This window comes from Chelonia mydas, chromosome 5 (assembly GCF_015237465.2).
Source record: "Chelonia mydas isolate rCheMyd1 chromosome 5, rCheMyd1.pri.v2, whole genome shotgun sequence".
Lineage (NCBI taxonomy): Eukaryota > Metazoa > Chordata > Testudines > Cheloniidae > Chelonia > Chelonia mydas.
This window is the reverse complement of record NC_051245.2, coordinates 10,268,145-10,289,979: the sequence shown is the minus strand read 5'-3', so window position 1 is coordinate 10,289,979 and position 21,835 is coordinate 10,268,145. Positions and strand designations below refer to the sequence as shown.

The following is a 21,835-nucleotide window of genomic DNA, read 5'->3' as shown; positions in this document are numbered from 1 at the left end:
TTCCATGCCGTTTTATCAAGTTAACCACTCTACTATTTCCTCTCTTAAAAAAAAAATGCTACAGTGTCACCTTAAATAATCTGTAAAAAAAAAAAAAAGGGGGGGGGGGGAGGAATGCAGCTTCTGGTGACCTTCATATGGAGAAAAAGACACTGTACTGGATCTTTGACATTGACCTATGATCTGCCTTTAGCATCATTGATGAGGTATTGCTGAGCATCAGGAATAGAAAAGGTTACTCTTGAATGTATCTATTCCTTTCTGTCTGAAAGGACATAGAGGGAATTTACCTGCCTGGGAGGCCATCTCACGTGCAGCAGAATACGGCAGGTTCTGTTCTGTTACACCTCCTGTTCCACATTGATGTAAATCCCTGTAGCAAGGCGCGACTCACCAGTGCGGTGCCTCCCACCTCTATCCCCACCTTGCCTCAGTGGCTACTGCCAGTCCTCATCTAGCCCCCGCACACTGGGGTGGACTGCAGTCTGTACCACTCATCATCGGCAAGGAGGGTTTGGACCTGCAGCCTTTGCCTAACCTTGGGCTGCCCCTCTGCAACCCCAGCACCTGCTTTAGGCCTTCAGCAAGGCCTGCAGGTTGGGGGTTTTCTAGCCTGGAGCTCCCCAGCTCCTCTGGCCTTTCCCCAGCCTTGCTTCACTCTAGGCACCCTGGTGAGCTCCCAAGCAGCCAGGCCCATCTTTCTTCACAGCTAGAGGGAGACTGCCTGAGCTCCCGGCTCACAGCCTTTCATAGGGCCAGCTGTGGCCTGACTGGGGCGTGGCCCCAGCTGTGGCTGCCTTCCCCATCAGCCTAGCCTTTGGCTCCCCCGGAACAGCCCTTTCCCTGAGCTGTTTTAACTCCTTTGGGACCGGAGCGGGTGACCACCTGGCTACAATCCCTCAGAGAAGCTAGTGAGGCAGTGTGAAGTGTGGGGTCTGCAGTGTGCAGATGACACCTAGTTTCATGTCTCTATCCTATGTGTCCCAGAGAGTGCAGCTCATTGCCTTTGCAAGCGTCCAGACAAGATCATAGAATCACAGAATCATAGAATAACAGAGTTGGAAGGGACATCTGGAGGCCATCTAGTCCAACCCCCTGCCCAGAGCAGGACCAATCCCAACTAAATCATCCCAGCCAGGGCTTTGTCAAGCCTGATCTTAAAAACTTCTAAGGAAGGGGATTCCACCACCTCCCTAAGTAACGCATTCCAGTGTTTCACCACTCTCCTAGTGAAAAAGTTTTTTCCTAATATCCAACCTAAACCTCCCCGACTGCAACTTGAGACCATTACTCCTTGTCCTGTCATCTGCTATCACTGAGAATAGTCTAGATCCATCCTCTTTGGATCCACCTTTTAGGTAGTTAAAAGCAGCTATCAAATCCCCCCTCATTCTTCTCTTCCACAGACTAAATAATCCCAGTTCCCTCAGCCTCTCCTCATAACTCATGTGTTCCAGTCCCCTAATCATTTTTGTTGCCCTTCGCTGGACTCTCTCCAATTTCTCCACATCCTTCTTGTAGTGTGGGGCCCAAAACTGGACACAGTACTCCAGATGAGGCCTCACCAATGTCGAATAGAGGGGAACGATCACGTTCCTCGATCTGCTGGCAATGCCCCTACTTACACATCCCAAAATGCCATTGGCCTTCTTGGCAACAAGGACACACTGTTGACTCATATCCAGCTTCTCATCCACTGTCACCCCTAGGTCCTTCTCTGCAGAACTGCTGCCGAGCCATTCGGTCCCTAGTCTGTAGCAGTGCACTGGATTCTTCCGTCCTAAGTGCAGGACTCTGCACTTGTCCTTGTTGAACCTCATCAGATTTCTTTTGGCCCAATCCTCCAATTTGTCTAGGTCCCTCTGTATCCTATCCCTACCCTCCAGCGTATCTACCACTCCTCCCAGTTTAGTGTCAGACTCCTCCCAGTTTAGTTTCATGGGATGGGAACTGGAATAGGCACTAGCTGGACGAGGTACCCAACAAAACAAAAGTCATAGAACAGTTGCAGGCCGCAGAGGCCCTGGGGCCAGTAGCATAGCCGGGGGGGAGCAGGGGAAGCGGCCGCCCCCCCTCTGAGCACAAGTGGCACGTTTTTAATTTATAGGCGACTTTTAAAATTTGTACTCACCCGGCGGCGCACCGAGTCTTCAGCGGCGGGGGCCTTCACGGGGTCTGGCTCGGGGGAGGGGGCCTTCACTCGTGCCTGGTCCTCGACGGCATTTCAGCGGAGGGGGCCTTCAGTGCTGCTGAGGACCCGGAGTGCCGCCCGGTGAGTACAAGCGGGTGGCACCTTCTTTATGTCCGTTGCCCCCGTTTGCTCCACCTAGTTACGCCACTGCCTGGGGCTAGAGCTCCTTTGGTGTCAAAGGAGTTTTTGGAAGAGCATTCTCCATGTTGGCCCCTTAACTCTCCCTTAACATCCCCTTTGACACACCACATTCAGTTAACTTTTCAGTCAGGTTGCAAGGCCCATCTTTTCTCCCACGCATTCTGGAAAGGAATAGTTTGAGGTTAAGGGCAGCTTTTCAGTGTGTGTGTGTGTGTGTGTGTGTGTGTGGCAGGGTGGGGGTGGGGCGGATAGCGTTAGCTACATTCCTATCTAGGGTAGTCAGTTATATTGGATGATGATATCAATTTGTTCATTGTAATTGGTGTAAGGGCTCCCAGGGCACAGGACTGGGCATATATTACTGGAAAAATATCTTTTATACATTAAAAGAATACATGAATTAACATAAGATTTCTCAACACAGAGGGACAAGGCTATAGACCTCTACCCTTCCTGTGTCGACCTTGTAAACAGAGAATCAGCCCAGACTGTTAGCCAGCAAGTTTCTTAGAAGGGTTAGTTTTGCTTTCTTTCCTGAAAGTGGCATGACATGGGATCAGCCTGATCTCAGGCTGCAGTGCTTTCCAAAGTTACTGGCCCTCAGCTTTAAAAATGCCCTGATTCTGCCCCTGTGAGCTTTCACCTGAGTTCATTCAGCCTTTGCTTCCGGGCTGAATACACGTACCATGGCAGGGAGCAGGTATTTAAAATGAATTAGGAATATAAAAGGCCCGCTGCTTGAAAAGGAAGCTGTAATGCATACCAAGTGCAGAGTGCAAGATATTAGGGTGATGTGATCTGGCTGATGTGCACCACGAGGCAAAGTGCATTGTTACAGGTATTCCAACCCACTGGCCAGTTACAATTCTTTAATTGCCTCTCTAGGAACACGTATTTCTAAGCACTGACTGCGTCATATGCATTTTTTTCAACTGCAGTTTTATATTGCAAAAATCTCCACAAAAGCAGATTGTATTTTCTTAGGACCGTGAATGGGACTAAGAGGAGGCGCATATGACGACTGTCACACCCATCTTCTGGTATGTTCGCCATGGGACTATCTATGCTTCCATGTCCCTGTGACTCGGGGCAGGTCAACACTTACAATGCTGCAGTGGCACAGCTGTGAATGTCCTACTAGGTCGACAGGAGAGCTTCTCCAGTCATCATCGTTAATCCATCTCCATGAGAGACGGTAGCTATGTCAATGGAGGAGGCCTTCCCATCAACACAGCGCTATCTACACCAGGGGTTAGGTCGGTATAACTGCATCGCTCATCAGGGGTGCTGGACCAATTTGTATAGTGGGGGTACTGAGAGCCATTGAACCAAACTGTAAACCCTGTATATGATGGAAACCACTTCTAGCCAGGGGGCGCTACAGCACCCCCCACACCCCTACTTCCAGAACCTAGGTTGCTCACGGGTATTGATTTTTTTCACATCCATGAGCGATGTAGTTATACTGATGTAAGTTTATAGTGTAGACCTGACCTAACCTGACCACTATAAGGTGGATAGAAAGTTGGCTAGATTGTCGGGCTCAACGGGTAGTGATCAATGGCTCCATGTCTAGTTAGCAGCCGGTATCAAGTGGAGTGCCCCAAGGGTCGGTCCTGGGGCCAGTTTTGTTCAATATCTTCATAAATGATCTGGAGGATGGTGTGGATTGCACCCTCAGCAAGTTTGCAGATGACACTAAACTGGGAGGAGAGGTAGATACGCTGGAGGGTAGGGATAGGATACAGAGGGACCTAGACAAATTGGAGGATTGGGCCAAAAGAAATCTGATGAGGTTCAACAAGGACAAGTGCAGAGTCCTGCACTTAGGACAGAAGAATCCCATGCACCGCTACAGACTAGGGGCCAAATGGCTCGGCAGCAGTTCTGCAGAAAAGGACCTAGGGGTTACAGTGGACGAGAAGCTGGATATGAGTCAACAGTGTGTCCTTGTTGCCAAGAAGGCCAATGGCATTTTGGGATGTATAAGTAGGGGCATTGCCAGCAGATCGAGGGACGTGATTATTCCCCTCTATTCGACACTGGTGAGGCCTCATCTGTAGTACTGTGTCCAGTTTTGGGCCCCACACTACAAGAAGGATGTGAAAAAATTGGAAAGAGTCCAGTGGAGGGCAACAAAAATGATTAGGGGACAGGAACACACGAGTTATGAGGAGAGGCTGAGGGAACTGGGGATGTTTAGTCTGCAGAAGAGAAGAATGAGGGGGGATTTGATAGCTGCTTTCAACTACCTGAAAGGGGGTTCCAAAGAGGATGGCTCTAGACTGTTCTCAATGGTAGCAGATGACAGAACGAGGAGTAATGGTCTCAAGTTGCAATGGGGGAGGTTTAGATTGGATATTAGGAAAAACTTTTTCACTAGGAGGGTGGTGAAACACTGAAATGCGTTACCTAGGGAGGTGGTGGAATCTCCTTCCTTAGAAGTTTTTAAGGTCAGGCTTGACAGAGCCCTGGCTGGGATGATTTAATTGGGGATCGGTCCTGCTTTGAGCAGGGGGTTGGACTAGATGACCTCCTGATGTACCTTCCAACCCTGATATTCTATGATTCTGTGATTCTAAGAAAAGATCCTTTCCTCTCCTTTTCTAGTCTTTTCTTTTCCCAGCCTGCAGGAAAGGAAATAAAAAGGGAAGACACTAGTGAAACTCCCATTAATCTTCTTCTGTCAATTCTTATCCTGCCGAAGTGTGACATTTTGCCTTAACTGGTACCATCATTGGGGAAGATCAATGTTATTCGTTTAATGAAGATACCACTCAAGTGTTCTACTTAATGAGAGGTTCTAACTAACCCTCCCAATAAACTCAGAGATTTATAAAACCTCAAAATTAAATTACACATTCCAGAAGAAAAACCAACCCACAGCTTACTCCCTGAATTACCCTCCCGCATCACTTGTAGCAAATAATTTTCTCTTTGAAAAGCAGCTCAAGTAATAAATTGAAGGATGGAACATGTGTTCTGTACCCTGTGCATAATGGCAGTTTGATGCCTCATACATTTGCAATGCTTTCTTACTCTAGCAAACTATTTCTGAAAAAAGGCTATTCCATTGCACTCCGGTTCTATATCAATCCATTGTAAATTCTCTCCCCGTCTCCCCTGTACAGAATACCCACTTCAGCAGAATAGATAGAATCCCAACAAATGATCAGCATGTGGAGAAGGTGGGAAGGGAAAGGGAGAGTTTTGTAGTGCTTTCCCTTTCATTGCTAAGGCATAGCAACATATTCTCTGTTTGTTCGGAAGCAAGCCTTCGATGGCTCTTAGCTATGAATACTATAAAGAATGGTATATATGCACCACACTTCATGCAGTGGATGAAGCAGCAGGCAATGTCGGTGACACACAATGCTGTTTGTTGCATTTTGAACAGACTTTATCATGACCTGTCCAGTCTAATGTTTAATGCCCTAATTCAGCAAGGTACTTAAGCATGTACACAACTTTAAGCATTTGAGTAGTCCCAGGGAAATCAATAGGACTATTCACATGCTTAAAGCGACACATGTGCTTATGTATTTTATTGAATATGGGCCTCAGATAACTTACTCCAGCACTAGAGATTATTTTAGTTCTGGACTTGTGGCATGTAAGTCAAAAAAATTTCCCATTACATTTACAGATCTCCCCCCACCACACACACACACGGTTCCTGTTACTCCCCTTCCTCCTCTGCAATCTGGTTCTCCATGCATACATTACCCTCTTCCTCTTTAGGAATCTATCATATTAGTCCTGTCTTCCCAGTAGTGATAACATAATATTAATTAGGGAGAGATTTGATTGGGTTAGATCATATCTTTACAAAGGTATGCACATTGCCTAGCACAATCAGGGCCATTGTCCTGCAATACAAATACGAAATACATAAATAATTATAATTATGATTATGGATTTGAAAGTTTAGATAGGTAAGAATAAAAGGGATTGGTTAAACTGGCTTTAAAGTTCCTTTGTGCCACCGAAGCAGTGCAAAGCTGCCTTAGCAGGAATCAGAATTTGGCTCAGTGCACCTTTGAGGGTTTTCTTGGGTTTGCTTTTTTGTTGTTTTCTATTTTTCCTGATCGTGGCTAAATAAGCAACATGCACAGCCTTCGTTTTACATGCTAATCTTTTTGTAACCATCTGTTGGCAGCAGATGATAAAAATTAACAAAACTTTGTTGTTGCTTAGAAGAAAATTTGAATAAATTCCTTGGGTTTTAAGTACTAAAAAACAAATTAATCTTTGAAGTTATTTTCATACAAATGGAGAGATCCTACTTCTAATAAGTATCTATAAATAAATGTCTTATTTTGTCTGCCCTCTTCTGCCTGACAATACATTCTGCTAGGCTTTGAAATCAGTGCATCTTTAATGATTATGGATAATTTAGAAAATTGTGAGATCCGTGAAAACGCTTTGAGCAACTGACCCTTAATCATTCTTCTTGAAGATTAACACTGAAGATTTAACAGCCCTCAGAGTCTCTTCATATTAGAAACAGAGCTGCCCATGGAAGATGTGAAATAGTATGGCTTTGAGTATCCTATTTTGTCAAGTCCCAACTCCATCTTTCCAGAATTACATCCTGGTATAATGTTGCCTTAACCTTACCCATCAATTCTGCCATTGACAAGATAAAGCCAGAGGAATACAGTTCAGAGAAGTGAACTACAGCTTCAGAGCCAAACCTGCAGGTAATTCCTTGTTTCCATAGCTGGCTTTACATTAAACACCAGGCCAATTTAGTTATTTATCGCTGTATGTGATAATGAAGGAGTAGTGATTATTGCCGAGTTCTAACAATAGGTCTGGGAGCATTGTGTATTTCATGTCACACAAAATCATCTATGTCTCTTTATTTAAAACAATGATTTCTCATAACACAAATTAAAATAGCTGGGAGGGGAGGACTCCTTTTGTACAGTGGCTAGTGCAGGTCTGAGCGGTGGAGAGGACCACAGTGGGGATGAGCATGAGAGAATTGTGTGAGCCCTGCAATTTGAGGCTGATTGCACCTTGAAAGTCATGGTTATTTCTCTGTTGCATCTTTCTTCTTTTGGAAGTGTATTTCTTTCTGCCTCCCGCTGCAGTGTTTCTGGGCCTCATTTATCCTTGAGCTGGTATAGGGACACAGTGGAGACATTTTGAGCCCTTCATTATTCAGGGGTTGGGGCAGCCCATGGCATACGCCAGGATGGCATTGATAGCTGTGCTAGCCTGCACACCAGCAGGTGACACAGAATTGCTGGACATATATCACATTGGCCATACCTCTTCCTGGTCTTGATATGTCTCCTTCCCTGGCCCACCTCCATCATGCCTCCTGCCTGACTTGAAATTTCCATTGCATTGGGGGTTCCTATAGAGATAGCTCAGAGCTGTGTCTACTCCTGGTATACAGGTCTCCTATGCCATTGGTAAAGCCTGTGTGGGCTTTGTACCTGCCCTCCAGCCTAGCTGGGTGAAAAAGGTGGTAGGGTGATATAAATCAGGCCCTACCAGTGCAATCCTACTGACTTCAGCAGAGTTACTCTTGATTTACAAGAGTGTAAATGAGATCCGAATCAGACCCTGAATATTTATTACACAATATTTATACAACTGGAACAAGGTCACATTCTAATCCCTGATACTCCTAAAGCATGCAAACAGCAAACTTAGCATTCAGAAAAAAGGAACAAATGGGGCAGTCTTCTGTGACATCAGCTTTTGTGTAAGTCTGGGGAAAGCAAGCAATGGAACGAGTTGTAATGCACTCCCAATAATGATTAATTGTGTGGCAGCCTTTATCTCATCGTGCCTTGCAATCTAGAAAGCCAGCAAAACTGAGCTTGCAATGAAGTGAGAGTGAGGTTTGCTCAGCTGATTACCTCTGAAGACTTCTAAATGGCTTGAAGAGTAATGTCGGTGTCTTGAAATTCTGCACTTGCATATGTGCCATGTGCTCAAATTATCCCCATATTGCTCATTTAGTGATGGGGCAGAAAGTAGGCCATGTCTTCCAGTTTGAACTGATTTCCTTTTGATCTTGGTTTTCCCATTTTAGTGAGGGCTGTCAATGCTCAGTGGCAATGATGAAATGGTTAAAAATGTAAATGGCTGGAGAATGATGCTGGGGGGGGGGGGGGGGCGTTAAAATGTTTTTTTAGTCTTCCAGGACATAAATAATTTGTAGGTAAATAATGTCAGTGCTGCTTGTATTTAGAAAAAAAAAGAAAGCTTGATCGATTTGCCTCTCCAGTCTAGTTTTACCTGTCTTATACCACAATGATCACAATGGTATACAAGCATGTAGTGAGCAATATCATTTAACCAATGAACACAGTAGGCTGGGTTCTTAAACCAACCAGAGATTCCTCTTGGAGACTTCCACCTGGGCAGGACATATCACTGCCAGTGTAAAGCTTCCTATAACACTATGTCATTGCCATAACCTTCGTATAAGGGAAAGGAGAGGTCAGGTTACAGGGCATAAAGGGGTGAGTCAGCCACTAGGCCTGATTCCCTTCTGGTTTAAACTGCAGCGCTTATGTCAGTGGCAAAAGTTAGAGCCACCCACCTGCTGCTCTAACTTCTGACAACACTGAGTGGCTGGGTATTAGGGAGCAGCAGCCAGCTCCATGTACTCATCACTGTCTTGGACGTAGTGGAGAATGGAGTTCAGAGAAGAGCAGTGCAGCTTCAGAGCCAAACCTGCAAGTCCTGCGCTGAATAATTCCTTCTAACTGTCACTAGCCAGTATTTTACAGTGAGGATAATTTGTTTCTGTCAAAATACCAACCATTTAGAGCTTGATCCAAAGCCAATAGAATTTTTTCTATTGGATTCAATGGGTTTTGGATAAGGCTTTTGGAACAGAGTTGAACGGCCTGCCTTCCCTTTTTCCTTAGTTTTGGCATCAAAGCCCATTACGTCCTGCAGCAACCACTCTAAAACTGAGTCTAAATGAAGCTTTTAAGTCTGTAGTTGCCACTGTGTTTCCCATTGAAAAGCTAATGAGGTCACCTTGGATGGATCTCTAAGTAACAAACATTTAGGAGAATCCTTGTAACTATTATCATTTCACCTGTGGCCTATACAATTTCTCCAAGGCAACCCAGAGCTCCTAATGACTCAGGCAGAGGGTGCTGATCGCCACCACTGTAGGTTTGAGGTGTGTGAGGGGAGAGACATTGCTTTCCAGTATGGAGACCAACACCAGCCTTGCCATGCTGATTTTGCTGATTTTGCTAATGCTGACTCTCTGAATGAAACACCCTTTGAGATGCTGCTGCGGCTGTTCTGACAAAGATGAAAAGGTTAAACACAGCACAGACTGATCCTGAAGGAGATTTTCTCCATATTGACAACCCAAGGGCATGCGTAGAAAATTGATCCATTTTGTTTCTTCATCCCTCCACCCCAAAGTACAAATGCTTTGGTGTTCTTCATCAGATGCGCTCCAGTGATTGCCAGTGCCTCCCCATCTGCACCCAAGCTTGGCGTTTCATGCTGTCCTTTCGGTTGTGCAGGACTTGACCTTAATATGTAGCTGGCTGTCATTAACATGGCAGCTCATCCATCACCGCCTCCACATGCTGTCAGCAATCCATTTAATCTCACTTGTAATTTTCCGAGGGAGGCTTGCAAAAGCCACAAACAGAATTTTAATGCTGTAAAATGCTGTTTGGAGCCAGTGAATATTTCCTTTCATTGTGAGGTCATGCTACGCAAACATTCCCCAAGTTCAGTTTAGCTCCCTTTACTTTAGGAGACCGCACATCTGCATAGACCCCACTGGCAACTATGTACCCATACACCCCAAATGGGCCACATTCTTTGCTAATGTGACTGGTGAGGCAGTGGCAAGCTCAGCTCCCTGACCCCAACCTCTACAGCCTACCCCTCCAACTCTCTCTTCAGTTGAGGCCTGATCTTCAGCTGCTCAAGTTCTCTGTCCAGTCCAGCTCTGTGGCTGCTGCCATAGGGCCTGATTCAATTCCAGTTTAAATCAATAGAAACACTTGTACACACTTCACCCAAATAGAATTTGGATCAGGCCCCTGGAGCCTTCAACAGCCCGTCACCCTTACTCCCTCTATGCTTCCCTTCTATCCATTGTCCCTCACATACTCCTCCAGGCTCCAGTGTGCCATTATTTTAAAAGAGTGAACAAGATAACCCAGGTAATTATAGGCCTGTCAGTCTGACATCGATCCCAGAGTGGCTGATTTGGGATTTGATTAATAAAGAATTAAAGGAGGATAATATAATTAATGCCAATCAACGTGGGTTTATGGAAAATAGATCTGTCAAACTAACTTGATTTTTTTTTTTTTAGGCGATCACAAGTTTGGTTGATAAAGGGAATAGTGGAGGTAATATAATTGGGGTATATCTACACTGCAATTATAAACCCACGGCTGGCCCATGCCAGCTGACACAGGCTCACGGGGCTTGGGCTAAGAGGCTGTTTAATTGCAGTGGAGACATTTGGGCTTGGAGTGGAGCCTAGCTCTTGGACCCTGAAAGGTGGAATGGTCCCAGCTTGAGCCCGAACATCTACACCCAATTACACATATCCTTAGCCTGAGCCCCATGAGCCTGAGTAAGCTGGCATGGGCCTGACACGGATTTCTAATTGCCATGTAGACATGTCTTTAGATTTCTATCAGGCATTTGTCTCGGTACCTCATGACATTTTGATTAAAAAAAACCTAGAATGATATACAATTAAGTTGGCACACCTGAATGGATTACAAGCTGTCTAACTGATAGGTTTCAACATGTAATTGTAAATGGGGACTCATCATCAGGCAGGTGTGTTTCTAGTGGGATCCCACAGAGATCTGTTCTTGGTCCTATGCTAGTTAACATTTTTATCAATAACCTGGAAGAAAATATAAAATCATTGCTGACGAAGTTTGCAGATAACACAAAAGTTGGGAGACTAGTAAATAATGAAGAGGAGGACAGGTCACTAATACAGAATGACCTAGATTTCTTGGTAAGCCGGACTCAAGCAAAACAATATGTGTTTTAATACGGCTAACTGTAAATGGATACATCTAGGAAAAAAAGAAAGTAGGCCATATTTACACAATGGGGGACTCTAGCCTGGGAAACAGTGACTCTGGAAAAGATTTAAGAATCATGGTGGATAATGAGCTGAACATGAGCTCCCAGGGTGATGCTGTGGCCAAAAGGGCTAATGCAATCCTTGGATGCATGAACAGGAGAATCTCAAGTAGGAGTAGAGAGGTTATTTTACTTCTGTATTTGGAACTGGTGTGACTGCTGCTGGAGTGTCCAGTTCTAGTGTCCACAATTTAAGATGGATGTTGATAAATTGGAGAGGGTTCAGAGAAAAGCCATGAGAATGAATAAAGGATGAAAAAACTTGCCTTACCGTGATAGACTGAAAGAGCTCAATCTATTTAGCTTTACAAACAGAAAGATAAGGGGCAACTTGATTACAGTCTAGAAGTACCTACTTGGGAAACAAATATTTAATAATGGACTCTTCAATCTAGCTCAGAAAAATGAAATTTTCAGATTATCAAGATCCAATGGCTGGAAGTTGAAGCTAGACAAATTCAGATTAAAAATAAGGTGTACATTTTTAACAGTGAGAGTGATTAACCATTGGAACAATTAAGCAAGAATCATGGTGAATTCTCCATTACTGACCATTTTTTAAACTAAGATTGGATGTGTTTTATGTGCTCTAGGAATGGATTTGGGAAAGGTTGATGGATTGTACAGGAAGTCAGACTAGATGATCACAGTTGTCCCTTCTGGCTTTGGAATCTATAAATCTGCAAATGTCATCAGCTACGGCACAAGCCTTCATCCATACTTTCTCCAGTATGACCAGAATTTTTCTCTGGCAAATCATAACAAGTTCATCAACCAAAGAGTGTACCCTCCCTAGAGGAGTTAGAAGCTCCATCTCCCAGGGAACATATTCTGCAATTTTCTCCCTTCCCAACAGATCAGGGCTGCCTCTAGTAAATTCCAGATCTACATTCTAGGATTCCCCTAATCCCATGATATGGGCCTCCAGGCAACCGTGAGATGTTAACAAACCTTTGGTTAGTACTGACGTGGGCTGGATTTGATCTCACAGTGTAGTCACTACCCCTGAAATGAGATGCACAGAGGACTGACCGTTGCAGTCATGTTGAGCCCCAGTGCCTTTATTCGGAGCTTTATACCCCATTACTAATCTTCAGAACCATCCAATCCCATGACTGATTTATTATTTGAAAAAAAATCTTGCATTTTTCCTCTGCACATTGCTGGGAGTTTAAAATTTCATCAGCAATCAGATAATTATAAATTAATTTACAATATAGATATTCTAGAGTTATGCTCAGACTTTCCATTTGAAGACCCTATTTTCAGTTACTTCTAATTTTGCCAACTGGGCTGAAGTTTTCCAGGTTGGGAGTCTGCCTCAGACTTGGAAAGTTTCAGTAAAAACAGTTCAGCAGTGCCTGAGTATGAAATAAGGGGGAAATGCCATATGTTGCCAATTTTGAAAAATTTAACCATTTGTTATGACGCTTTATTAACCTCCATGCTTTGAAGCAGGGACATGAAATCTGGTAGCGAGGGTTACCCTGGACTCAAAGAGCTGACTTTTGCTATCTCTCTGAAAATCCAATCAAATTTGTGCAAGTTATAAACCAGTGAAACTAGCTGCACTGAGTTAATTAGAGAACTCCAGCAAAATTCTCCAAACGATCTGTCTCTACTGAATATGCCCCACCCCTACTGAGCTCCATGCTAACTATACTGAGCATGCACCACCCCCACAGAGATTACTAAGCATGCTCCATTCTCCAGCTAAGCAGGTCTTTTCCTGCCATTGTTCCTTTTGTCTGGTGGGAGCTTCTGTGGTGTCAGGCAGCAGAACTGAGAGAAGAGACTCTCTCCTGTGCTCTCAATGGACCCCAGGCAGGAGGAAGTATGAGGGAAGCGAGGAGGAGGGCACAGAAAGACTATGAAGAGGATGGGGGCAGGGACAGAGGAATGGAGGGAAATGGACCAGGCATTTTCCAAGGTTGAATACTTGACTTTGAAACCTTAACATTCGTTTAACATAGCTGTTTTAGGGGTTTTAAAGATTATTATTTTATGTAATAAATAAAATCTTCAATAAAATTACAGCTCCGTTTATGGGTTTGCTCAGAGAATTGCAGCACCTTTAAAAAAGTGAATTCCTCCTTCAACAAGAACAAGGCACAATGAGAGAATGATTAAAAAGTACAAAATAGGCCATCAGAGTCTTCTATTCACACAATCAATTTCTCAGTGGTGCCCATTAGTCATACTGAATCATGCACTTTGCTTACACAGCTGCCTTGAGAAAAGCAAGGAGCATATTGCTACCATCTCCTTTTGCAGAAGGCGGGCAATTATAGCAGTCTTAAAGTGGTAACACTCTTTCTTGGTGTCATTGAGTATCATTTAGGTTAGCATACAACTGACTTGCTTACCTTTACAATATCTGTAATCACTTTAAGATTAAAATAATGTATAATCCTGCTAATGTTTCAAATTACTGGGCTGAACACAGGGGTATCTGGGTAAAATTTTATGGCCTATTTTATGTCGGGGGTCTGATTAGGTGATCTGATGGCCCTTTCTGGCCTTAAACTCTATGGATGAATACGAAAGTCTGCAACTCTCCGAAAAAAGTATATGCATGGATGTGATAGCTACAGACTAGTTTCCAGGCTGGATGGGTCTATTGGTCCATCTAGTCCAGAGTCCTGTTTCTGACAGTGATCAGCACCAAATGCTTCAGAGGAAGGTGCAAAAAGCCCAAGATAGGAAAATGATGAAATAACCTATTCATAAAGAAAGTCTCCTTCTAACGCTAGCCGGTAAGTGGTTTGCTTATACCCTGAAGCACGAGGGTTTATATCTCTAATAAATGTGACAGAAACACTGGCTCAATGTGATTGGGCTGAAGAACAAAAGATGGCTTAGCCCTGAGGTACTCAAAGGAAATTGGTATTTCTCACAACCTAGGATTTAGTTAGATATTGATAGGGGTCTCACGCAGCCCTCACCTTATTATCATGATTTTAAACGTATTTGAATAAATCCTGATATCTAAATATAAATAAATATAAAAACTGGGACTCCTGGCCTTGAATTTGAATTCAATTCTGAAGGTTTACCCTTCCAGCTTAGTACTCAACACTGGTTTGCATGCTGGTCTGGGGCTTAGGAGACCTAGGTCCACATCCCTGCCCTTCTGCAGATCTCGGGTACATTCTTTAGTCTCTCTGTGCCTCTGTTTCCCATGTGAAATGAGGATAATAGTATTTCCCTGCCTTTCAGGGGTCTTGCGAGTTGCTTAAATACTGTGGTGATTGAGGCCATACACGTATAGAATACTTATATTCAGACAGCTTCTGGACAGTCTTTGATGCATCCTACTCTCCGTGGCATGATGTGTTAGTATGTTTGGCTATTAACCAAAAGATTGGTGGTTCATATCCACCTAAGGATGGAGCTCCTTGTGATGGGTTCCCCTGGGGTACCACCTGGAACTGGGGTACCACTGAGCCCTCTGACCCACCAGTCTGGGCTCCCTCTCACACGGTGCTTCTGTGACAAGCTGCAAAGCCCTTCAAACTTGCACATTCACCAGCATTTACACAGGTAGGGCCACACCCAGCTGCAGTCACATGCAGGCTCTCTAACCAGCAGCCTCCCAGCCTAGGACCGCAGAGCAGTACCGTCCTGCCCTGGCTAAATCTGGCCGGTAGATGGGTTTAATACCTGGTCCACCTCTCCCCCAATGTGAAGAGGGCCATGCACACTTGTGGTAACCAAACTGAGATTTTTCCCAGAAACCTTAGTCACCACTAGTTTGGATTAAATCATAAAATAATTGTATTAATTAAAAAAAATAGATTTTAAATTATTATGAGTGATAGCAAACAGATCAAAGCAGATTACCTATTAAATAAACAAAACCACAAACTGAGCTTAACATATTAGGATAGGATATGAATTAGCAAATTCTCACTCTGAGTGATAAACAGGCTGGCAGATTCTTAAGGCACAAGCTGCCTTTGCTTTGCAGCTTGGGTTTCCCAGGTTTTCATACACAGGCTAGAAATCCCTCTAGCCTTGGGTCCATCGCTTCCCCCAGTTCAGTCTTTGTTCCTCAGGTGTTTCCAGGTTTGTTGTTGTAGGGAGAGTGAGGTACCATCATGATGTCATTTCCCCCTTTTATGTCTTCTTCCCACTTGCTGGAAAGCTCTTTTGCTGTGACCTGGGTCCAACAGTTCCTTTGTGTAGTGCTATCACTAAGAGGTTTTATTGTACACAGTTCCTGGGCAATTCTTGTGCTTGTGTGCATTTCCTCAATAAGCCATTAACATTGTTTGGCCTTGTTACTGTTGTATCTGAAAGGCGGCTTTGGGGTGTTTTCAACCTCTCAACAGGTTTCAGTGACACATACCTAGCCAAACTTCATAACTTCACATCCAATGATAGCACACACAATCCAATGAGATATTGATGTCTAGCAGATCCAGACTCTTAGAATGATACCTCACAAGGCAAACTTTGCGCAAAACATATCCTAATTATATGACAGTGGTGAATAAGGTGTGCCAGGATGTCACACTCCTGTGATTCACAGGTCAGACTAGATGATCTAAGGCTCCCTTCTGGCCTCAAACTTTATTAACCTGTTGTTGTTAATGGCCTTTTTTTTTTTTTTTTGGTAGGTCTCGACTGAAGAAGGTATGAGCTTGGCGAGAGAGTATTCTTGCTCCTTCTTTGAGACCTCAGCTGCCCTGCGCTTCTACATTGATGACGTCTTTCATGGACTGGTGCGGGAAATCCGCAGAAAAGAATCCTCGCTGCCCCTGACAGAGAAGAAGATGAAGAGGAAGGACAGTCTGTGGCAGATGCTGAAAGGATCTTTGAAGAAGAAAAGGGAAAGCACAACCTGATGGCACTTTCCAGTGAGCCACCTTTAGGGAGCTGATCACAGTCATCTGTAGCAATTCCTAAGGCAGCATTTACACAGCATTGTCAGGGCCCAGTTCTGGAGTCCTTTCTCTGCTTTCATTCAGTCCTTATGCAGGAATAACTTATATGAGGCCCAATCTATGGTTGTCCGGTAGCCCCTTTATGCCAAAATAGCCAATGCAGAAGGAGCCACATAACAGTCAGTTACCCTTCCCCTCACTTTTGGCACAGTAGGCCCTCTTGTGTAAGATACAGAGGCAGCAGAGTGAACATTGTACCTTTCCCTGCATGATCCCCCAGCAAGGGGTATTCAAGGTCATCAAGGATAGGAAAGAGTATTTTAGGCATGGAGCAATTCTCCAAAAAGGGCCATGTTTGGCCATTTAATGTACCCACCATACAAACATCCAACTCATATATCATTTGAAAGTTTATTTTATGTATGATTGGATGAATTATGATGTGGAGCTGTCACATGGTGTCGTAAGCTGGTAGGTATGGTGAAATAATGGTACCCCAAATGAAAAAGTGTCACGTTGTGCATAGTTCCTGCAACATTGCAACATGCTTATAAGTACAGCTTTTACTGTTTATGTTAATTTCAACACCTTAATGTGGGGTTCCTTGCTCAAAGCCACCAAACAACAATCTATTAACATATTTTATTGGTTTTCCATGGACAAGAATTTTTTTTTAGAACGGATTAAGCTGCTCAGCACGTGGCAAAAATGCCGAATATCAACATTTTGCAATAAACTAACATCAAATGTTTTCACATCACAGATTCTTAATTGTCAAAGTATCTCAGAAATGGTTATAATAGTTGTCAATATTTTCAGTTGAAATATGCGACGTGATCAATCTCACACAGAAGGTGGTGCACCGGTAGCAGTAGATTGCATGCCCATAATTTGTCCTGCCAAGTGGGTAGATAGAAATGTATGTAAATTCCTAACATAATGCTTCTCCATTTGTAAGCTTTTGTACATACAAAGTAGCATCTTGGTCTGCCCGGTAGAAGCTTTTAATTTGTAATTGTCTATGTGTGCAGTACTATCCTTTGAAATATTCTAGAAACTAGCTTTTTTCATTCAATGACACTTAAGCACAGGCTGGCATTAGTGTTAGAGATGACAATACACCTCTTCATACTGGGTTGCAACCAAAGTGGGTTTCAATCAGCAAAAAATGGCAATTTTGATATTAACATATAGATCTAGTTTATATGTAACATAGCACAAATCTGAATATTTGTAAAAAAATGAAAAAATTATGTTAGTAGAGGTGGTATTGCTAAGAATATACTTCGGAAATTTTACCTCTACAGGGAGGTTACAGTATGTGAAGGCATGGAGGATACAAGCTCCTTAATAAATAAAGGCTTTCCACAAACTTTTAGAAATGTGCTATTTGTCAAGAAAAATCAAAAGAATTCAGAACTGTCAAAAGCTGCCAGTGCTAGACAGAATTCTGTGATGCTGGCAGTAGTGGCAGGAGAGATGAATGGTATTGGCACCTACTGGATTAATTCCCTATTTTAGCTGATGTGCCACCAATACTCTATCATAGGGGTTGCTTTCAGACATACATAAGCAAGTTAAATTTGGCACATGTCAGAGTTGTATTGAACCCAGGAAAGAAAACAGATTCTGAATCTGATCAGACAGCATCATGTTCACCTGCTTCCATAGCTGCCAGAGCTAGTACATCCTCCACTTCTACACTCAGTTGTGTTGTTTGCTTGCGAAAAACACACCATTAAGATAAGAAACTTCATAAAATGGAAACATCTGAGAGAGCAGCTAATCTAGGAAAGGCATCACTTCAAAGAGGATGATGACATGTTGTGTAGAATATCTGTGGAAGACTTGATTGCTAAGAATGAAGTTTATCACTCAACATGACACTCTTCCTACTTCAGTAAAACAAATCTTAAAGCAAAACCACCTAGTTACACTGCAACAATACAAAAAGAAAAGGAGTACTTGTGGCACCTTAGAGACTAACAAATTTATTTGAGCATAAGCTTTCATGCGCTACAGCTCACTTCATCTGAGGCACGCAGTGGAAAATACAGTAGGGAGATTTTATATACACAGAGAACATAAAACAATGGCTGTTACCAATATTGCGACTTTAGGTCTGTAATCGAGTGACCAGAGAGATTGAAGTGTTCTCTGACTGGTTTTTGAATGCTATAATTCTTGATGTCTGATTTGTGTCCATTTATTCTTTTATGTAGAGACTGTCCGGTTTGGCCAATGCACACGATTTCAACAATTTCCATCCCACCATCAACCTCAGCCTGGACCAGTCCACACAAGAGATCCACTTCCTGGACACTACAGTGCTAATAAGCGATGGTCACATAAACACCACCCTATATCAGAAGCCTACTGACCGCTACACTTACCTACATGCCTCCAGCTTTCATCCAGACCACACCACATGATCCATTGTCTACAGCTAAGCTCTACGATACAACATTTGCTCCAACCCCTCAGACAGGGACAAACACCTACAAGATCTCTATCAAGCGTTGTTACAACTATAATACCCACCTGCTGAAGTGAAGAAACAGATAGACAGAGCCAGAAGAGTACCCAGAAGTTACCTACTACAGGACAGGCCCAACAAAGAAAATAACAGAACGCCACTAGCCGTCACCTTCAGCCCCCAACTAAAACCTCTCCCATGAATCATCAAGGATCTACAACCTATCCTGAAGGATGACCCATCACTCTCACAGATCTTGGGAGACAGGCCAGTCCTTGCTTACAGACAGCCCCCCAACCTGAAGCAAATACTCACCAGCAACCACACACCACACAACAAAAACACTAACCCAGGAACCTATCCTTGCAACAAAGCCTGTTGCCAACTGTGTCCACATATCTATTCAGGGAACACCATTATAGGGCCTAATCACATCAGCCACACTATCAGAAGCTCGTTCTGCACATCTACCAATGTGATATATGCCATCATGTGCCAGCAATGCCCCTCTGCCATGTACATTGTCCAAACTGGACAGTCTCTACATAAAAGAATAAATGGACACAAATCAGACGTCAAGAATAATAGCATTCAAAAAACAGTCGGAGAACACTTCAAATCTCTCTGGTCACTCGATTACAGACCTAAAAGTTGCAATTCTTCAACAAAAAAACTTCAAAAACAGACTCCAACGAGAGACTGCTGAATTGGAATTAATTTGCAAATTGGACACCATTAAATTAGGCTTGAATAAAGACTGGGAGTGGATGTGTCATTACACAAAGTCAAACTATTTCCCCATGTTTATTTTTACCCCCTACTGTTCCTCACATGTTCTTGTCAACTGCTGGAAATGGCCCACCTTGATTATCACTACAAAAGGTTTTTTTTCTCTTCTGCTGGTAATAGCTCACCTTACCTGATCACTCGCATTACAGTGTGTATGGTAACAGCCATTGTTTCATGTTCTCTGTGTATATAAAATCTCCCCACTGTATTTTCCACTGAATGCATCCAGTGAAGTGAGCTGTAGCTCACGAAAGCTCATGCTCAAATAAATTGGTTAGTCTTTAAGGTGCCACAAGTACTCCTTTTCTTTTTGCGGATACAGACTAACACGGCTGCTACTCTGAAACCTGCAACAATACAGTCACCTTATGACATCTCATTGTATCAGCTGCTTGAAGCGAGACTAGAGATAATGATCTTATGTATAACAAGAAGGCTGTTCAAGCTGCTACAAAGTTATAAAGCCCTATTTCCCTCAGATGTAGAAACTGCAAGCTACTCCAGAAGCAAATTACTGGCAGAATTAGAAAAACACCACGGTTCTGCAATTTCATTCCATGAACAGCATGGACGAGGCAAGTCTACCATTGTTCTATGCAGCACAAAAACATTAGCTGATGCTATCCAAGATGCTAGTAATCTGAAGCAGAAATATAAGTCATCCAAACACTTTGTGGATGTTCTTTTGGCGAGTAACCCTGGTCAACAGCTTTCAAATGAACAAGTGGTTTTGTATAATGCCACTTCAATCGTTCCATCTGAAACTAACTAAAATAAAACCTCTGAATAGCATCCCAAACCAGGTGATTGCCGTTAACAGAGGTCTGGTTCTTTGGGGCCCCAGCTGCTGCAGGAATTTGTCCTTTGGTTAGTAGATAGAGACATATAATTCAGACAGCAATGAATATCATCCTTCAGAAGACAGTCAAAGAGGGAACTGTCAATTCTGGAGAGCATAGTTCCAAAATTATTACACTTTTGCACATAAGCCTTGCTGCACAGTTACACCATGAGTTTGGATTTTCCAATTTAAGTGACGTACTACACCTTCATGGATTCTGCCTCAGTTATGTTGAGCTGAGGCAGTTCATCACTAATGCTGCAAAAACTGAAGTAGAAAGACTTCAGGGAGGCATGTTCATTCCAACTGGAATTGTCCCATTTCATGCTGGTGGAAATCTCATCCATGAAGGAGAATATAATATATACATCAACACACAGATCATTGATGGAAAGACTAAAGTGGGTTTTCAAGAACAATCTGCAGATAGTCCAGGATCACGAGAAATATCACTGAAGTTTGGGAAAGAAAAGTCACTTACTCTCCCTGGGCAATCAGAGCATGCAGTGTGCAGCATTTGAAAAATTTAGAACATGTCCAGAACTGACTTGCCATGAAAAAGTACTTGAGAAAATAAACTCTTGTCAACTACATATAAATGCTTTCCAAGATTTCTCCTGGTGTTTTTTGAGACTATTAGCTTGTGATATCATGCCAGTATGAATGGACACTGATATTGTTCACACTCAGATGATTCCATTTTGGACTGGTTCCAACCACAATCTTGCAAGAAAGAAGAACACATACACAGCAGTTGCATATGCACCTATTGTGGATGCCAAACCAGCTGATATGGCCAGTCTATCCGACATGCTGAAACATAAGGAAATTTCGGGGGCTTTAGGATAGCAGCATGCTGTTCAGACCATGGATCAGCAGCTGTATGCTGTTGTTCAGAAAATGAAATAGACTCTCACAAATGAACTTGGGACCAATGTGATTTGCCTGGGTGGTTTTTCACATCATTTTATCTCATGTATTGGGAAATTTTGGATTGCTAGACCTTCTTGTTGATTCTGATATATATGCATCTTGTACTGCAAAGCAGATGCTTCCTGGTAAGCAATTTAGCCATGCTCTCCATGTCTTGATTCTATCATTTGAGGCCATGAGTGCTCTGAAGTTTTATTCATTTGTTAAGCAGTATCAGCAGGGAGCAGGTACTCAAATAGTTCCAGCAATTGTCTGGCAAATGCTGATGAACTCAGTAGGTGTTTGAGTCTGAAGACATTGAGTCCTTGTAAGAGGTCATTAAAGAATTTGATGATGCTGTAACTCAGCATTTGCAACCACTACTGGAGGAATTTCAGTCATAGGGTTATGCCCAGTCTCCTCCATTTAAGTTCTGTGTTCATTTTCTCCAGGTTATGTAGATCCTACTT

At 43.2% G+C, this 21,835-nt stretch overlaps 1 protein-coding gene across 1 annotated transcript in view; it reads left to right on the top strand.

Moving 5' to 3' along the window:
* The window catches only part of RIT2 (Ras like without CAAX 2), a 253,241-nt gene extending 234,838 nt beyond the window's left edge, over window positions 1-18,403 (top strand). The window contains exon 5 of the mRNA XM_007060445.3: window positions 16,081-18,403. Within this exon, the coding sequence (XP_007060507.3) occupies window positions 16,081-16,308 (228 nt within the window). The 3' untranslated portion in view covers window positions 16,309-18,403. The remainder of the gene's footprint in view (window positions 1-16,080) is intronic.
* Window positions 18,404-21,835: the final 3,432 nt, after the last annotated feature.